This window comes from Varanus komodoensis, unplaced genomic scaffold (assembly GCF_004798865.1).
Source record: "Varanus komodoensis strain SLA01 unplaced genomic scaffold, ASM479886v1 scaffold15, whole genome shotgun sequence".
In the NCBI taxonomy this organism is placed as follows: Eukaryota; Metazoa; Chordata; class Lepidosauria; order Squamata; family Varanidae; genus Varanus; species Varanus komodoensis.
In genome coordinates, this window is record NW_025335440.1 from 15,011,126 (window position 1) to 15,030,687 (window position 19,562).

General features: G+C 43.9%; 1 protein-coding gene across 11 annotated transcripts in view; it reads right to left on the minus strand.

Moving 5' to 3' along the window:
* The window catches only part of DIP2C (disco interacting protein 2 homolog C), a 323,243-nt gene that overhangs the window by 264,015 nt on the left and 39,666 nt on the right, over positions 1-19,562 (minus strand). For 2 of the 11 annotated variants that reach the window (XM_044424773.1, XM_044424772.1), the window contains exon 1: positions 9,805-15,777. The exons of 5 other annotated variants lie outside the window; for them this stretch is intronic. In XM_044424773.1, coding sequence (XP_044280708.1) covers positions 9,805-10,066 — 262 coding nt within the window. In that variant the 5' untranslated portion in view covers positions 10,067-15,777. Of the gene's footprint in view, positions 1-9,804; positions 15,778-19,562 lie in introns of those variants that run through there. 4 more of the 11 variants (XM_044424776.1, XM_044424774.1, XM_044424775.1 and 1 more) reach the window with 3 other exon arrangements.

Sequence of the window (19,562 nt, forward strand, 5' to 3'; positions counted from 1 at the left end):
CTGTCAACAACCAGTGGGGAAAGCAGCCCCACTCAGGCAGCTGAGCACTTCATTATCTAGGCAACCACAGCATCTTGTGCTGTCTGAACCCAGAAAGGTGCAAGGCAGGGAGCACCCAAGGAGTCTGGGATGGCTGCAAAGCCACATACAGTGGTACCTTGGCTCACAAACTTAATCCGTTCCAGGACTCTGGTCGTGACCCAAATTGGTCGTGAGCCAAGTTAAATTTCCCCATAAGGTTCAATGTAAATAAGGTTGATCCGTTCTGTAACTATTTTTTTTTAATCAGAAAAATGTGAAGCAAAGTGACAAAGAACAACAACGATCGCGGCCATCTCCCCCGCACCCTAAGCACGAGCGTGACCATCTCCCCGCCTCCCCCAGCACAACCACGATTGCGCCCGTCATCCTGGCGTGCTGGGGGAGGGAGAGATGGCGCAAATGGGACGTGCTGGGGGAGGGAGAGACAGGAGCGAATGCAGGCACACGGGGGGGGGGGAGATGGGCGCGATTGTGCTGTGAGGGGAGATAGCCATGATTGCAGTTGCGCTCCTGCAGGAAAGACGGGCGCAATCTCAGCCATCTCCCCCTGCCCCCAGCACGATTACGGCCATTTCCCCACTCGGGGCGGGGGGGAGATGGCCACGATCACGGTCGCCACCCAATGTGGCGTCGCAACCTGAGAGAAAATTATTATGAAATTTTTGTTCGCGACCCGATTTGGTCGTGAACTGAGGGGCTCATGATCCAAGGTACCACTGTAGGTCTCTAGATTCAGATGACACAGGAAGCAGCAACAGGGGGGTGAGCACTCAAAATCTCCTGGCATGCAGGAAGAAGCAGCTGGGTGTCCGAACCCCGCCGAGGTTTGCATGGAAGAGTCACACGGGCAGGGCCAAGGTATGATTTCTTCCTGGAGAGTTGTAATGTTTGCATAGTAAGCAGCAATGAGGTTCCTTTATAGACACAAAACAGGGATGCAGTTAAAACTTGGATGAGCCAATTCATTAGTAGATCTATTATGTTCACAATGCCCTTATGTGTATCAAGCCAGACAATTATCTAATGATTGCTAGTATTTTCATTAATGAAGACTGAGTAGAAGTTCATATTTATGTTCTGTACCTAGGCAGTCTGCCCAACCAAGCACCTAAATACCACCATTTCTGTGCATGTCCAGATGTTGGCTGAGTTAACCCTTTACTTTCTAAAGCAAAGGTAAATATCCATTTGCAATGCCCACTCTCATGGCATGATGTCACTTAACCCTTTAGTTACTGGTTTTCTGGCCAATTGGTCTGGAAAACTGATTTGAAATCCTTCAACAAACCAATTATGTTTGAATGAACAGCTACCCCTTGGTGGCTAACATCTAACCCCTGTTCTATAGATATTTCTCACTAAACAGTGTAAAGTTGAAGTAGCTAGTCTATATATATATATATATATATATATATATATATAGTACATATCAAAACAATGAGTTGTCAAAATAAAATGGAGTGAGCAAGCATTATGTAAGCCATCTTGGGTTCCTCGCAAGAAATGGAGCAGGATATAAGTATAATAAATAAATTAAAAATAGGCTTGACTCCTATATACCCACTTATATGGGAGTAAGTCACACTTAACTCAGTAGAGATTATGGAGGAGGTGCCATGTACAGCTAGAGCTAACAGATGCGCTGCTATTATTACAAACAACAATAATGTCAGCCCTATGCAAATGGTAAATTGACCCAGGTTTATTTCTATCCCTGTTTCTAGCAACATCTGGAGCTTCTTAAGTTCAGGGGAACAGATAAATCATAATTGCAGCCTGGTCTCATGGAGGCAACAAATGGGAAGCATATTCTTAGGTTAGCAGATCAAAAAGATAAAAGCACACTAGCCATTCTCTTGCTGAACGGTTCGGAGTGAAGAGATAAAGCAGGGGACGTCCTTGTTGACAGTGTTCATTATGATAGGAAAGAATGCTCTGCACTTGAGGGAATGAGAAAGGGAAGGCTCCTCCGACCAGTGGAGGGGCTGAAAAACAATAATATACAGTTGCAGAAAGAGCTGTCAAAGCAAAAGCAAAACGGAGGTGTCTGCATGTGAGTTTCAGTGTTCATCCTTCGAGGGTCACTGCTGTGCTGCAGGGGTCCAATATCCTCTGGCCGCTGCCAAGACCTCCATCACATTGGTGAGGCCTACTGCTGACCTTGCCCTACTTTTTGTCCACACCTGCAGCACCTGACCTTACACCAGTGGCCGTATTTTCACAGTGGCACCCAGGTTCTGATCAAATAGTCACACTCTACTTTTTTTTTCCTTTCAAACTGTTATCCTGCTTTTTCTCCAAGGTTCTTCCATCTGTGAGACAAGTACAGCCAACAGAGTGACAGACCCGAAGTTCCCCAGTGAGGGAGGACTCGAACCCAGGTCTCCCTACTTCGATTGGAATACACTAATTACAGCACCACGACGTCACGCCGGCTTCCACTCACAGTGTTGTTGCTACGTGCCATTTGCACCTTACCATGACCCTGTGAATGGATGCCCTCCATGTGGCCCTGTCCTTGATAGCCCTGCACAACTCAAAAACTCAAGGCTGTGGATTCCTTTCAAGTGATCCATGTTCTAGTCCCCACGTGCCCTTCAAGCTCACTGGGTGACTTTGGGCCAGTCACTCATCCTCAGCTCAACCCACCTCACAGGATAAAATGAAGCTGTGCAAGCCACCCTGGGCTGGGAATCATCATCATCATCTCATATTTGGATTCATGGTGGAGCAGAATATTAAACAGTTGATTCTTAAATGCCATGGTGTGTATTAGATGTGCATTGGATGAGAACATTTGGCATGCTATAAGAAAATAATTTTAAAAACACACACACACACACTTCTTTTCCTGCAAGAACTGGGAACAGTCTGCATAATCCTCCCATCTATTTTATCCTCACAACAACATCCCTGTGAGGCAGGCTAGGCTGACAGCCAGTGCCGGGCTCAAGGTCACCCTGTAAGCTTCATGCCTTAGGGCAGACTAGCACCCGGACCTTCCAAGGCGTAGCCTGACATTCTAGCCACTATAGCACAATGGCTCTCCAGTGATCCTGGGAGTCCAAAATAACCACCTTTCCATAGCCAAGGCTGCTTTCCACATTGCTTCATGATTCATACTCTGGCCTTGCTTCTTCCCACTCAGCTGAAGGGCTGATTAATCCCTGTATGAGCTGCCACCAAGCATGAAGCGAATGTAGCTGCATTTGGAAGAGCAACAGCTCAACAGAAGAACATGCGCTTTGGTCCCGGGTCCATTCCATCATCTCCAGTTAGGCCTGGGCCAGTCCCTTACCTGAAACTCCGGTGAAGCTGCCCATCTGGTAGCACAGCCTGGGAAACCTCTTAAGACAGGGGTCCTCAAACTTTTTCAATAGGGGGCCAGCTGAAAGGTGGCAGCTACACGCAGGGTCTGGTGGGGGGGGGTGCCTGGGCACACAGGCCGGTGAGGCAATGTCGGGTGTGCGCGAGGTGGCGTTGGGCGCTTGCTCGGAGATCTCCCAGCAAGTCCAAAACCATCTCCAAGCGAGCAAGCCACTGGCGAACATGCGTGGGGGGGAGGCAGGCAGCGGCGGCGGCTTGCTCACTCAGAGACGGCTTTGAACTTGCTGGGAGATCTCCCAACGAGTCCAAAACCATCTCCAAGCGAGCCAGTGTGTGTGGGAGATCTGGCGGTGCGGGCCGGATGAAAGGGCACGCCGGGCCGGATGCGTCCCGTGGGCCGTAGTTTGAGGATCCATGTCTTAAGAGTTTAAGCATCTAACTCAATTTCACATCCAAGGGTAGGATGCCCAAAGCAACAGGGAGTGGGCCAAAATACCAGCTTAGTTTAGCTTCAAGCTTTCCGGCTTTATCCTGGGAAAAAACTGTGCCATGATGCCCCACTAAATGATACACAGTTGGGGGAATGGAGCAAAGCTGGGAAAATGGGTACCGTCATTTGGAGAATCCCACAAGGCCAGATTTGGCCTGCCTGGCTCAGGTTCCCCACCCCTGATGCAGAATAAGGTGGATGATCTTGAGCCAACTGCACCAATGGACTGACTTGATAAGGCGGCCTCCTATGCCCCAAGCCTTCACCGCACACCTGAAGTAGCTCTTTGGAACCTGTAGATGCATCCCAAACTCTGTATAGGAGAGTCCATTATCTCAGCTTGGGGGGTGAGACTGGCAGACTTGTGCAGACAGGGTCACAGAGACAAAGAGACAGCTGTCCAATTTCATGAGTTCATTTATCAAAGGAGAGCAAAATGAGCCAAAGTATAAAATGCGGCAATTTGACAAATAATGAGGTTCATAAAATGAGTCAGTAATAAAATAGCATGAAAGCAATTTTCATTAAAAGAGGGGAACATTCCATTTGGGATTGTAAAAAGAATACTTACTTTAGCAGTGCACTTGATCTACCATAAGAAATTACTCCTAAAAATTAATGAAATGAAAAGAACCTCACTCGCTTTTTTACATCTGTGTTTTAATTGAAGTAATGGTTTCCAGTATTTATACTGCACTTCACAGAAAATGAGACAAATGGCTAACTGAAAAGCCAGCATTCCTAGAACATATCCAGTCTTTCAATCCAGTAGACGTTCCTGCTGCGAGGACTTGGGTGATTCTGGGAAGGATCCTACTGGAAAATACACCTTAGTCTTAGCCAACCGTAGCAAGAGCAGCCCCCGTTGCCTTTTAAAACTGGTTGTGGTGAAACCATTTTGAAGTGGGAGGCATTGCAAGAGCGGTAATGAGAATGCCAATGTTGTAATGTTCTTTCACCTAAGCAAAATCCCACCACCCTAGGATAGGCCAGAGTCTTAACTCAGACCTTGGAAATACTGCCAAGTGCCTATGGAACTTGTTGAAGTAGTGACCTAAGAGAGATCAAATGACAGTCCACTGGGTGAGTTACCACCTAGCTCTGTCCAAAGAAGGAAACTGTAAGAATAGCTAGGCAGAAGAAAGCATGTTTAATTGGTATATTAAAAATACAAAAAGTTGATCTTGCACTTGTGCAATCAAACTCAACTGTATATGCATAATTTGGGTTTATACATCATTTTAGAGTAAAATATTTTAGGCATATTTGTTTACAAAGCCCCCAAAAGCAAGATACCATTCAATGGAAAGTAACCATCTACTGAATCTAGCTTAACAAATGGAAGTCTCCACAAACACTTATTTAAATTAGCCTTCAACTTCTCCATGACAGAGTCACCAAGAGATAGTTGGGTGCCATGTGACATTTTCTCATTTGAAGTGAATTTGCAAATCAGGATTTTGCACAAGCCTGATTACGTCTTAACCACAGTTCTCACCGATGCAGACATAATACTAATCCATGGGAGGAGGGAATCCATGCATAAGAGAGGAATGAGGAGAGTGCATTAACTTACATCGCACTCTCTATCTCCAAACCATAGAGATCAAGAACATTATGGCTGCATTAGTCCATTGCTTTTGTTGGTTAATCTCTTTTTGCCTTTTAAAGCCCCAAGCCCACCCTCTGCCTCTTTTTCAGTCTGCTTTAGCATGTTCCAAAAAACGCTGTTATTCTTTCTTACGCACACATTAACACAATGAAAACACACACACACACACTCTGCAGCTTCAGACATTTCCTCACCATTCTGGGTCACTCACCTAGAATTTCCTTAATGGAAAAAGCAGATGGAATGCTTGGCCACTGCTTATTAACAGCATGACCCTGTACATGTTTACTTGGAAGTAGATCCCACTGAGTTGAGTGGTGTATATAGGTAAGTGTGTGTAAGAATTGGAGTCTCAGGAGCTTTCAACAGTTCTGCTCTCCATAACCCTCTTTTAGCAATAGCTCAAACTCCTGCAAAGCAACCAAACAATAACTCTGTAACAGTATCACGCAAATTTATACTCATTTGTCACAGCTTTACTGTACAATGTGCCAATACTGACCCGATTCAGATGACACGACAACGAGCCATGGTTTGCCACTGTAGGTGTCCTGTCATGTCACATGAACACCGCACAGATTACCCAAGGTAGTTTCTCCCCCACCCTGAGAACCCATGGACTATTCTAGGGCTGTTGCCACCAACCTGGATAAAACGATCCATCATGGGAGAGTTCCAAGAGCCAATGAACCACCTGGCAAGAGCAGCAAAAGTCCCCTGCTCCTCTTGAAAAGATGGCTGCCAAGTTGCCAGGTTGGCACTGACAGCCCAAGTGGCACTTGGGAGCTGCTGCCAGAAGTTCTCCTCCCTCCCTGCATTTGAGGTAGTGCCAAAGAAAGGAGTGGACACCCCCACCTGCTGCCAGAGACACTTCCTCCCAGCAGGAGGCAAGGGGGAAGAACTGGTTTGCATGGCAGCACCAACAGCAGCAAATCCCAGTCCCCGCACCACCTGCTGGAGAGCAGACCTTTCAGGCAGCAGACAACAGCCAGGAGCTGACCATCCGCCTTGTGGGGCTGCCCCATGCTCAAGGTTTTGCTCTGGATTAGATCAAGCACTCCTGCCCACTCCTCCAGAGCAGCAACAAGTATCAGGAGAAGATTCTCTCCACGGCACAGCCCTGAGAATGGAGCAGTGACATGAGGCAAATCAGAAATCTCCATCTCCTGGTCCAGAGGTCTCCACCATCCCCCGTTGCCTTTCAGGGATGAGCCCAGCTTGCACAAAGGGGACAAAGAAGAAGAAAAAAGAATCCTCATGCAGAAACAGGGCTCATCCCTGAAGAGCCATGGGGTCAGCTCTAAGCTTCAGCTGGGGTACTGGACAGTTGGGCCGCCTTCCGTAAGGGGCAGCTGCACTTTGTCCCAGCTGAGGATGGATGTGGAACCCTCTGCATTTCAGGACTCATCTTCAGTACATGCCATGATATCTAAACAGGGCCAAAAAATGTCTGGGTTATTTGCCACTGCTTGCATATTCTGTGCCCTGGTCCTCTAGCTGGTGAGAAGGTGTTCTGATCGCATTCCAATAAGGAATTCTACAGGTCATAAGCCATGAAGTGTTTGCTGGGAATTCATCTACAGATCCTTTATTAATCTGAACTTGAAAAGGAACTGGCTTGCTTCATGTTACGCACTATATTTACTCAACAAAAATTAATACACAGTGTGTGGTTCCTACTCTAGCTCTTCATGATTATGAAGACTGAAACCATACTGTTCTGATTCACTCATCATCCACAGAAAAGAGCAATTTAGCTATAATAAGACATCAACAATGGTTTTGCTGCTAACAATGGATCAACAACATCTACAGTGTCTGTCTTCTTAAGAATTTAATTCAGTAGCTAATGAACCCGAAGGCTTTAGCGCTCATAAAAGATTCCCCACATAACAGGCTGAGGAAATGTGCATAATTTACATTACTTTGGAGGAACAGAGAAAGTTGGGGAGAAGGAGGCATTTTGTAATGCTTCTCAGAAAAATCAGCTCCGGTCTCTAAACAATAGAATCCCCACTGTCAAGATAGGAAGGCTGTTGTGATGGGATTCAGAACAACTGTGCCTCTTAGCATCACAATCCCAACAAATGCTTGAAGTGAAGATACAGTAGCTTCTTGAATTTTTGAGGTCTCTCTGGGACCTCAACTCTGTCTCACAATGTGGTGGCTTGTCAAAGTTTGCACTTTGGCATCGGTTACTCCAAACATTTTCACAAATCATACTGGAAGACATCATGTCTTTATTTATTTGCATCCTTCATGCATAAAGTTAAAAAGCAAATGCTGCACCAAGTAAAATATAATGTTTTTCTTTACTCTGCCCAGTTTCAGAAGCTACCACATATGGACACAAATCATGCATGAAAACACTCACATGACATGGTGTTTTTTTTGTTTTTGTTCTATCCCATGCACTTTATGTAGGCACTTTCAAAGGTAATATAAAGAATGCATTCTTGCTATCCATCTGCAGACTTTTTTAAAAAAAATATTGTGAATATAGTTCTCTACAGTATCTGCTGTGAGAGCAAGCTATTTATAATTTAAACAATGGTGCTGGAAATGGTCGTGAGCACCTCTGATCAGGCACAGATCCAGCAATCTGCAGGGGTGCTTACTTTTTAGCTTCTGCCATGTCAGAGTCATCACATTTGGAATCTTCTCCTGGAGGTACCGAGTCTCCGGCACCATGACGGCATTTTCACAAGCCGCAATGCTGCCTTTTAGAATGGAACTTGTAAACATTTTTAACATATGACAGGAAGCAGAGAAGGCTGTTCTAAAACAATTGTACATTCTAGTTAATGTAATGTTTATCTTCACATTACAAAGTGACTTATGCTTTGTGTGTGAAAAATGCCCTAATTCTGTACAAATGAATGTCTTGTTCAATCTGAAGTATTCAGTTCTCTAGATTATCTTCTAATTGCTGCTGGATTGCCTGAAACAGGCCTGAAAATTTACACAGATTCCTTGTAAACATGATGAAGCCCCCTTTGGCAGGGAGCAAATCACAGGATGGCAGATTAGGACAGGGTCATTTGCATATTAGGAAGCATCTTTTGGAAAAGCCTCTCATAATTAGTTGCTGAAATAGAGAGATTTAGCTGCGAATTACAGTATGCCAGATTGAAGATTTGCTTGGCTTGCCAGCAGTATTTATTTTAATCCAATAGCTTTAGATATCTGTTGTGCGCTAAGATGCTTTCAGCAGTGTCGACAGAGGGTAGTGAGCAAAGCAAACAGAAGAATACAGCTAAGGAGACTCAGTAGCAGAGCAAGAGCTCTGAATGCAGAAGATCCCAGATTTGATTTCCAGACCCTGCAGGCAGGGCTGGAAAATTTTCTATTTGAAACCCAGGAGAGCTAGTGCCAGTCTGTGTCCGTGACAGTGGTCTAGACGACCCAGGGCCGTGATTTTCACATAACACTAAACGGTGATGTGGTGTGCTGAAATGCGGCCTGCTATTCTGTCTGGACCCATCCCTGCAACCAAACCATGGTTTCATAACCAGCTACAAGCCACCAAATGAACCAGTGGTTTGTTGTTGGCTTGTGGAAGTCTGGCTTGTTTAATAAATGGTCTGTCTTGAAGTCTGAACCCAGAATTGTAACATATCCTTGGCTTGCTTGGGCGCCTGAAATAAAGGCGCCCAAGCAAGAACAGTGGAACACAAACCCTCCCAAGGTTGACAAGATGGAGAAAGATAAAACAGAGATCACAAGTCGCTGTTGTTTGCTCATTTGCAAGGCAATTCATGGCTAAAGCAAGAAGCCATGGTCACCTTTATTCAGGACCATTACGTGCAAATGCAGCCAGTACAGCGCTGCATTTACCTATGTTCTAATCCGCCATCAAGCAACACAGAAGCCTAGAAAAACCAAAACAAAATTAAGAATAGGCATGAGCAATAGAAAAGAATTCAAATACCTTCACAAAAAGGTTTGCTTACAGGTAACAGCTGTCAAGGGAATCCTAGAAACTGTAACAAGGACAGTAGGACAAACATAAAAAGAAAGGCAATACTACAGAGATATTCCAATTTTCTAAGTATGCTGAATCCATTTTAAACTTTTAATAATTGATAACATTAATATCCACAGGGTAACTAACCAAACAAATCCACTTATGTGTGTGTGGGGTGGTACATGTGTGTGCATGCATGCATGCATGGGCACGTATCTATCACACAGAGACACACACAAAGAATATTCAAGGTAGGAACTGGCCCATACGAAGCTCAGGAAGTGCTATCACATGAGCCAGATCAACATCAAGCATTCATTTTGCAACCACCTTCCCCTCACACAGAATCTTATGTTCCCTGCACACCTGTCGCCAAACTCTCCTGAGCACAATTCAGACGGAAACTGCGGGCAGGTCTCCCTCCAACAGCAAATGCCGGCCATGTCATTCCTTCTTCCCTCCCGAGCAGAGGCAGAGGAAATTTTAAACCACCATTTGGAAATTGCACTGCTCTGGCCTGGACTTGCACGTGCTTGCGAACAAGGACAGGGAACGCCCCGAAGTCTATTAGCTCAAGCATGAGGGTCATGGCATGCCATGCCAGTGGCAGCAAGAATCTGATGGGCATCGGAGCTGTGGTTAACAAGGATGAGAAAAATTCATGTCATCCATGCCAGAGATCACAAGGAGAGCATATGATAACGAGGAATGAAATCTGCCTTTGCAAACAAGTTCCCACAGCAGCGCTGATGAAGAGCAGTTGAGTAATGGGAATTCTGATTGTGCGCAGCATGGACCTAAAATACCCCTTGATAGGATTCTTTCTTCCCAGCAAGAAGGGGCAAAACTTGCAAAGCCTGCACAATGTTTGCTCACAAGTTCCAGATGCCAAAACTGTCTACCATTGTGGCCAAAAAGAGAAAAGCACACAGGCAGGCCCTATTCCAAAACATTCACGTTCAAAGAAGCAGCCCTTGAGCAAGAGGAATGCAAGGAGGTAGGGGATATTACGGTGCTGGAGCTACAGGAAAACTGGAAGACTCTGGACTGATGTGGGGCAGGACGAACTGAGAGGCTTCTGAGGTGGTGGGGCAGCCTGGAACACACATCTAGGAGCAACCTGGTATGCTGGCTAATAGGAGGGTCTCTTCTGAGGGAACAGGAAGCCAAAGGTGTGGTGTAGTGGTCAGAACATTAAGCTGGGGCTCAGAAGGTCCAGGTCTAGCCTTCACTCAGCCACGTAGTCCGCAGTGTGACTTTGCGCCAGGCACTTCCTCTCAGCCTCACCGAGGGTTACTGTGAGGAGACCATGGAGGAGGAACACGTTTGCTGGTCTGAATTCCTTGCAAGTAAAAAGTAATGAATGCCTCTTCAAAGAAGAGGGCTGAGCTAACAGACCAGCTGAAGATGCCCTTCAAGCTGCTTCAGCATTGTCGCTGCATGGCACTGTCTCCGTGCAGAAAGGGACACTCTGCAGTGTGTGATGAACTGATAGTTTTATTTTAGTTCTCGATTCTTTGTTATTGCACTTCTAATCCTCCTACCTCCTGGCATTCGATGTTCTCTAATCTGCCCAAGAATCATGTTTGCTGTGATAGTACATGTCTGGAAACTATGGGTGAGTGAAGTGACCCCGTAAGACAAGCAAACCATGTGCAAAACAGAACAAATGTTTTAATATTACGACTTAACATATGTCCCTTTGTTTATAGAAACAGAGCTCAGTTAAAGGCACATTAAATTTTGATTGGACAGCTCTATAGCACAACTGGTGTTGTATTCTAATGCTCCTCCAGGCCTATAAGATTCCCATGTAGAATTCATTATTATTTATAAGGTCTCATGAATATACATGAAGGTTTACAAAGCAACCCAGGAGATAACAGTGAGCAAGGAAGGAATAGAGAGGGAAGGTCACAGGCCATGAATGCAAGCAAAGTATATAGAGTTCTGAATTTCACAACAAAACTTTTAAAAAATGGGCTCTTACAAGCCAGTCAGGAAGCTGTCTGAACAACAGTTGCTTGGATGAAGTCAGCATCTGATTCTATGCGCCTGAATGCTCAGATACTTTTGTTCTTCTTTTTTAAAGTAACCTTCATTTGGAAAATAAGGTTGCAGCTGGCCCCTTGCAGATGCTAATTTAAGAAAGGAATGCACTACAAAATGTATGCATGTGATTTTGCCCCATCCCATGTCCCAAATATGTATCTCTACATGATGACATGACACAAATGGATAACAAAATCAACACTTCACAATATGTGGCATACTACACTCCTTATATAACTCAACTGTTAATATATGTTTCACAAGAAAAACTAATCTGCCCTTGGATATCTCAAGAGACCTTGGCTGAAAGAAATAGACCAACCGGCAGCAACTGCTCTACCTCCCAACTATTCAACCTGAATATATACTTTTCTAGACAATTATCATTAACTGCTTAGCTCCCACACACACACAATTTAAAATTAACCCATTTAAAATGAAATCAAAGCTACTTCCAGCAAAATTCATTATTAAGTTAAAATAATAATGTAATTCTCCAGTCATCTGATAAATGATACACTTCAAGTTTCCAGAGTTCCTTAAAAAGCATTCAGGTGTATACAGCAAAGCTGCAGAATAGTTATAAAAGATTATGAGGATAAGCCGTTCAGCGGAAGAGACTTTATTCCAACTGAGGTCATTCGGTCAACATCCCAGGTCCTGAAAACAACCACACAGGATATAATGTAAGTAATCCTGGCAATAAATGCAACTGGTTGTTTGAACTTCTCATTCCTAACATTTATGAATGCTGCTACAGAGGCAACAGTTCCTATACTGATTGATGTATTGTAAAGCACAATGGTTTATTGTACTTATTTATTGCTAGTGAGCTGATGTTAGATTTCTCCAAAATAGCATCTAGCATTGTGAAGAATATTACCACTTTAATTTGTAGCAACAAGGACATTTTAAAAACTCATTTGGTACCATTGTAAAAAGACTACTTGATTTCTTGTGGCAGAACTGTTCATAATTAACTTACATGTAGGATGATTCTACCGCTGCATTCAAAAAATAAGCTAGAATTTGGGGGGTGAGGGGGTTTAAATCCTGGCTTATCAGTCATGAGAAAACAGTATCATAGAGACTTCTTGTTTGGCTCTTCCCACTAGGAGCAGCAGCTTCTGCATCCAGGATCACACCAGCAAGCAGAAGCTCACTGTGCTGTCCAGATTTCTGGATTGTTGCTTCCAAACAAGCCTAGAAAGGTAAGCTGCCAAAGGTGATTGCAGGTGAGAACAACCCAGTGGATGCCTTACATGAACAGGAGGGAGTATTTTTCCTGCTTCTACTAAGCGACCAACAGTCCATTTCTTTGTACCTTGAATGCCACCTCACATCAGCAAACCCTTTGCATTTATAAAACTATGGGATAAAGCAGGGGGATAGAAAACCACTCTTTCATATGCCAGATTTCTCTGCTATTACAACATGTAATCCTTTACCCTCAATCTACACTGGCAAATGTCAAAATCTGTACATTATATTTCTGAATTCTAGTTCTGCTCTTAGCTCAAGAAATGCTGGGTGCATGCTAGTACAGCAGATATCCAATGAAGGATAAACCAGACTAATAAAGGAGAACACTATGTTATAAATACAAACGCTTGTGCAAAACCTGCATCCTGAGAGCAGGAATTTGGAGCACAAAAACCGTATGTGTTCAATGAATTTACCAGAAAGTGACAGGCTCTCCAGTAAACCCAAATTGAAGCTACCATATGATATGAGAGTCAACCATGTTATTCTAGGAGAAAAGCTACTGGCTGGTAGCTGGTTGTAGTAGAGACACGCACACACTTTCATAAATCAGAGCAATACCTGTTTATTCAAACCCTAAGAGCCATGCTGGATCAGGCAAAGATCACATCTATTCCAGCGTTCTCTTCACGCAGTGGCCAGCCAGCTGCCTATGGGAGATCCTCAGCAGAACTTGATTGCAATTTATTTACAACTCAAATGTATGTACTGCTTCCCACAGAGGTATCAAAGCAGTGAACATGAAAGACAATGGCAGCAAAACAACAATAAATATACAATAAAATGAAAATACAAAATTAATCAGCGGTAGAATGACACTCAAATGTGTGGTACAATCACAGCTGGCTGGTTCACACTTCAGGCAAAGCTTGTGTGAAGAGATGGGAGTTAAGAGATGGAAGCATCGGTGTGTGGGGTGCAGCAACATTAAATGTCCTACGCAAGTAGCCCTGGGGGGAGCTCGACCTCAGAATGTGGCACCCTCAGAAATGCTCTCTCTCATGCTCGCAGGTATCAAGCAAGGTTGTGGCACACCCTCCTGCCCATGTCTCTGCAACTAGTATGCCCACTGATCCCAAAAGTAGCATTTTACTATCTACTAGCCATGGATGGCTGGTAGCCATGGATGGCCTCATCCATCATGAATTTGTCCAGCTTGATGGTCACTGCTATCTCCTGTAGCAATGAATTCCAAAGTTTATGTACTGGGTAAAAAAGTGCCTTCTGTTATCTCTCTTGAATTTTCCACCATACAGCTTCATATCTTAATTTGTCAGCAGTGGGGAATGCATGACCCACAGTATAAAGACCAACATCTCTGAACTTTGCAAGTCACACTGAATTCCATGGGACTTTGTCCTATGCAAATAACAGCATAGGATTGCAACCACAAAATGAGAAGTTGCCATCACGACATGCTGTGGTTGTGAGTTCCATACTTTACCTATGTAATGTGTAACAGAAGTACCTCCTCTTTGCTGCCCAGAATCTCACACTGTTCAGCTTCATTGGATGAACCCAGATTCTAGTATTACGCAAGTGGGACAAAAACTATTCAATACCCTTTCCCCACACTATGCATACTTTAATGTATATGTTAAATGTGTTCCGTCATACTTGGCTTTCTTTTTCTAATCTTGAAGTTCCAAATGTTGTGCAGACTTTCCTCATGAGGGTGTTTGCCCTCCACTTGCCCTTTTTAATATCTTTTCCAATTTTCCAATGCAGTTTTTGTAAAGCAGCACCCAGAAGAATAGAGTTTTCTAAGTGTGGGCTCATCACAGATCCGTTTAAAGGTATTAGGATATTGGCAGTTTTATTTACAATATCTTTGCTAATGATTCCTCAGCATGCAATCTGATTTTTTCCACAACTGCCACATACAGGGTTGGCTTTTTCACAGAGCTGTGTCCATGAGACCAAGATCTCCTTCTTCACCAGAAATGTAAACAGCTAAACCAACCTTTATAAGGTAGCTGTTTATGCAGGAACACACAGGAAAGTTCTGTCACTTGAACCCAAAAGCAACAGTGATTTGAAGTAGGAAATCTGGGCTTCCTGTGTCAAGCAATCAACAGGAAACAGACAAAGACATTGTTTGAGGAAACCTGTCAGGAGCAGTGAATTGCAAGGATTTGCAAGTGGATGGAGGAATCATTACTGATTAGTTCTGTTTGATCATTCAGCCAGTTTTCATGGAAAGACACTTCAATTTTGGCTAAGGCTTTTCCCACAAGAGACAGGAGACAAACCGAAAATACTGCAGTTTGGAGAACAGCTTTCTTATTTTCTCCACATTTACTTGGATGACAACAGCAAATGACAAAATGTGGTTCTTTGCAGGGTGTGTCCGTGTGTTTATATGATGAATCATGGCATGGCCACATTTGCACCAGTACCTTTATTAACTGTTGAGTGACAGAGATACAAGGAAAGTCCCTCTACCATTCTAGAATCCATACATTCCCAACAATTACATTTGAGAACTGTTCTTGTTAATTCTAAAAGGTGCTGTATCAGTAAGTCAACATCCTGGAGAAAGCCACATTAACTTCTCGGTGTGAAGGCTCCTAGAAAAGCAGTTCCATGGTCAGCTCCACACCATGGCCGTACCGCAATGCCTGGAGTAGGTTGCTGCATGGGAGGTTTCAAATGCATGGAGACGTTCATACTGCAATTCTTCAGCCACCAAGAATATCCAATGCCTGCATGGAAACTGCACAAGCAGGACAAGCTGTAGGCACTGCCAGTTGTGAAGGGTAGATCTGGGTGTACGTAAGTCTAGACAGGTAGTATCCAGATGGAAAACACACCTTGCCCTTGTTCTACAATTGCCCACTACCACTCACTTGGAGGTAAGGTCATCTGAACACCATGCAACGTACTTCCAAATATGTGTTCCTTGCCTATAAGATTCACCCTTACAACTTGATCCTAAATATATTCATATACAAGCTGGACCATAAGGAAGGCTGAGCACCGAGAATTGAGGCCTTTGAATTGTGGTGCTGGAGAAAACTCCTGCGAGTCCCTTGGACTGCAAAGAGATCAAACCGGTCAGTCTTAGAGGAGATCAACCCTGAGTGCTCTTTAGAAGCCAGATACTGAAGGTGAAACTCAATTACGTTGGCCACCTGATGAGAAGGAACAATTCACTGGAGAAGACTCTGATGCTGGGAACAACTGACAGCAAAAGAAGGGGACGGCAGAGGATGAGGTGGCTAGATGGAGTCACTGGGGCAGTGGGTGTGGGCTTGGGTGGACTCCAAGGATTGGTGGAGTACAGGAGAGCCTGGAGGAATGTTGTCCATGGGGTTGTGATAGGTTGGGCGCAACTTTGCAACTAACAACACCATATTCGGGTCATCAAGGATTGTCTCCTTTGACATGAACCAGCCCAGCTGCTAAGCGCACTCTGTGCAGCAGAATTGCCTTGCTGTGTCTCAAGCTTTCAGCACAGGGTGGATCATTCACCCCATCTCTACCATCATTCCCATGCTAGCTGAAGCCTGGAACCCTTTTTCAATGCCCTGCATTTTCAGATGAGGCACGTGCAGCCTCAGACATAGGGATCTCAATCCGGCCCACCGGATTTTCCAAAAAGTGGCCCCATCAAGACTCTCTAAAACAGAATTTAGGCCTTGGTCTGAAAGAGATTCTGCAGCAGACACAGACAAAGATATTCTAATGAAAGCTTTATTGTGGTAATGGAAACATGACTGGCTGGCTGTAAAGTACACATTAAGCATAATGCAGAAACCAATGACAAAAGAAACAAAAGTGATTAGAATTGTAAGCAATCAAGACATTAAGGTAGTCTGACCTCAGTGGTAAGGAGCTGGTTTTAATCCCATGGTCTCCTCCCCTGCTCAGACTCCAATTACTAGCATTTTTAAGGTGGAGCTTTGTGCTTGGGGAGCCAGCTGCTCAGAATATCTGACATTTCTCAGTTGGCCCACCCTCTTCAAATGACGTTTGATCCTGGGATTAGCTAGGCCTGTTTTACCCTCCTCCTTGTTACCAGGTTCATTGTGACCTTCCACAGTATCTGAAGTGAGCTCATTCTCTGATACTTCTCAGCTTATTTCTGAGTCCACTGGCCTTGGCATTTCACCCAGGAATTTCAGCCGCTCCGTCTCCTCTGTTTCAAAACCTGTTTTTGCATCCTGAAGATGCCTCTGCAGCAGCAAAGGGCTCCAATCCTGTGGTGCATCCCTATTTTAGGGTCAGCCATGCAGTGGACAGGTGTGCATGGTGCTAGTTCTGGAAGACAGTCTTAAAAAGCATCCACGTGCTTGTGATAGCTTGCACATGGTCCTCCAGTGTGTCCTGTAATTACAATCTAGCCTCACACATACATGCCAAATTATTATGACCTTATTCTCCAAATGTGGATTCTTTTGGAGCCAAAGCATCATTGTCCACACAAAAGAAGGTGTGCATCAGCAAGCAATCCCTTTTTAAAAGCAAACTCTAAAACAGCCCTAAGATGTTCAAGCAGGTTCAGTGGGTACAGAATGCATGTGGGGTGTTTAGAGAGGGAAAAACAGGGAACAGGAATGAAATGAAGACTCCAGAAAGAAGATAGGGTGAGCTATCTGGCTGAAACCGCGATAAAGGGCAGTTCACACTGCAACATTTTATTGTAGATCCTTTCCAAAAGTAGCTCAGAGGAAGTTCCTTTTACATAAAGGTATGCTGTGGAATAGCAGCAGTGCCTAGTGGATTGCTCCCTGCTAAATATCCATTTTGTTTGCAAGTATAGCTTGTCCTTTCACAAAAAGCCATGGCTCCTCAATGCCATTCTTCTTCTTCAGATACAGAGATCCAAGAAGAAAGACATTTCCTCCAGGATGGATGTTTCCTAAGAGCCACTGTGGCAACTGAAAACTAGATTCTCATTTATTTCTAGACTTTGCATGACTGTTTTATGCAATAGGTATATTTGAATATGGAGCCATGAGTCTCACTTCGTTTCTGGACTTTTTCATCTGAACTCTCAAAACCAGCTCAGAGCATCTTTTATAAACAAGGCAGCCAATCCACATTTCCAGTTAAGTTCTTCCTCCAGCGGCAAGCAAAATAATGTCAGCATAGACCGTACAACCAAAGTGGTGGGGAGCCAAGATGCTTTTCTCAGAGAAGCAAACCTTGTCCTGTTAAATGAGAGGAATAATTTAGAGTGTAAGCATAAAACCCTCTGGAGGACCTTCTATTGATGATTTTGAAGTTGTAGTGAACAAAGAAAAGCATCCTGAAAAATCCCAAACTAAATCCATCAGGAAACTGCTATTTCTACTCACACATTTCAGGCAGAGCCAACATATTTCTCTCTGTTAGAATAAAGATCCATTAGAAAGCAAAAGAAATCTGACTGAATCGTGGAGAGGAATTTGCTTAGTAGAGCTAAGTAACATTTCTGAGTTTCTTTGTAAACCAATTCAACCTTGTGTCCTCCAGAGGTTCTAAACTTCAGCTTCTAATATTCCTGAACATCAGCCATGAGATATAAAGTCAGAATGATTTAGAAGGCTTCAGGCTGTGGAAAGCTATGGTACAATCAATCCCTGAACTTGAACTTAGCACCCCAAAGAAAAGTCTAGACTAAATGCTTCTCCTTAGTCCTACGTGATTGGCCCTTTGGTATTAGAATTATCTGAATGTTGTTCTGGAAAACATTGCAAGGTGAAGGGTCAGGAAGGATGGAAAAGAAGAAGAGCAGCTTTGGCAGAGCAGAAGTGTTGGCTTGCTCTCATATTCATAACCCAGTATTAAGACTTTACCCTGAAAGCAGAGAACCTGTGTAGACTACAGTGGGATGAGCCACTGAATGAGAGTTAGCACAGGAGTGCCAGGCCGCCCAAAGATCCATACACAAGAGCAAACTTTTCTTCCCATTGCAATAACAAATGCCCAGAAAAGCCACCAATGGGAATAAAAGTTGGCCTTTTGAGAATCTTACCATGCATTTTTATTTATTTGTATCCCATCTTTTGTCCTCTTGCAAGGGATCCAAGTTATGGTCCTCCTCTACTCCATTTACTCCTCACAGCAACCCTGAGATCTTCTGAGGAGGCCTTACTAGTTGTTCTCTGATCACTGGAATGTTGCAAGGACATGGCATGAATTGCTTTCCCTGTCCTATACAGAACTGCCTTACTGGTTATTTTTATAATGCTTTATTTTTTATCTTATCTTGTATCTTTAATGTGAACCCTTTTAGGATTTTAGAACATTAATCAGTATAAAAGTATAATGGATAGGTCCAAACCTCCTTTAAGGGAAGAGAGAGACTATTTATGGAAGAACATTCCACTATGCAATCAACCCACACCAAGAAACACGCACAATAAAGCAACACCATACAGATGCAGACATATCGAGTAATTCTACTGTATACACTGCATTATCTCCAACTTATGGCAACTCTGTGAATGAATGTTCTGCAGAACGTCCTCTTGTCAACTCAAGGATGTGGATTCCTTTATGGAATCCATCCATCTCTTATTTGGTTTTCCCCTCCTTTCATCTCCATTAGTGCCTTTGACTTTTCCTAGCATGACTTTCTTCTCCAGGTAGTGTAGCCTTCTCATGGTGGGCCTGAAGTATCTCAGCTTCAGCTTCATCACTTTTACTGTCAGAAAAAGTTCTGGCTTGGTTTCATCTAGGATCCTCTTGTTTGCCTGTCAGTCCAAGGTAGTCACAAAGCTCTCCTCCAGCATTTCACTTTGAATGACTTTCCTTCTCCTTAGTTACAGACCTATCAATACTATGAACCTCTCTATACAGTCCTGCTCCTTCAATTCTTT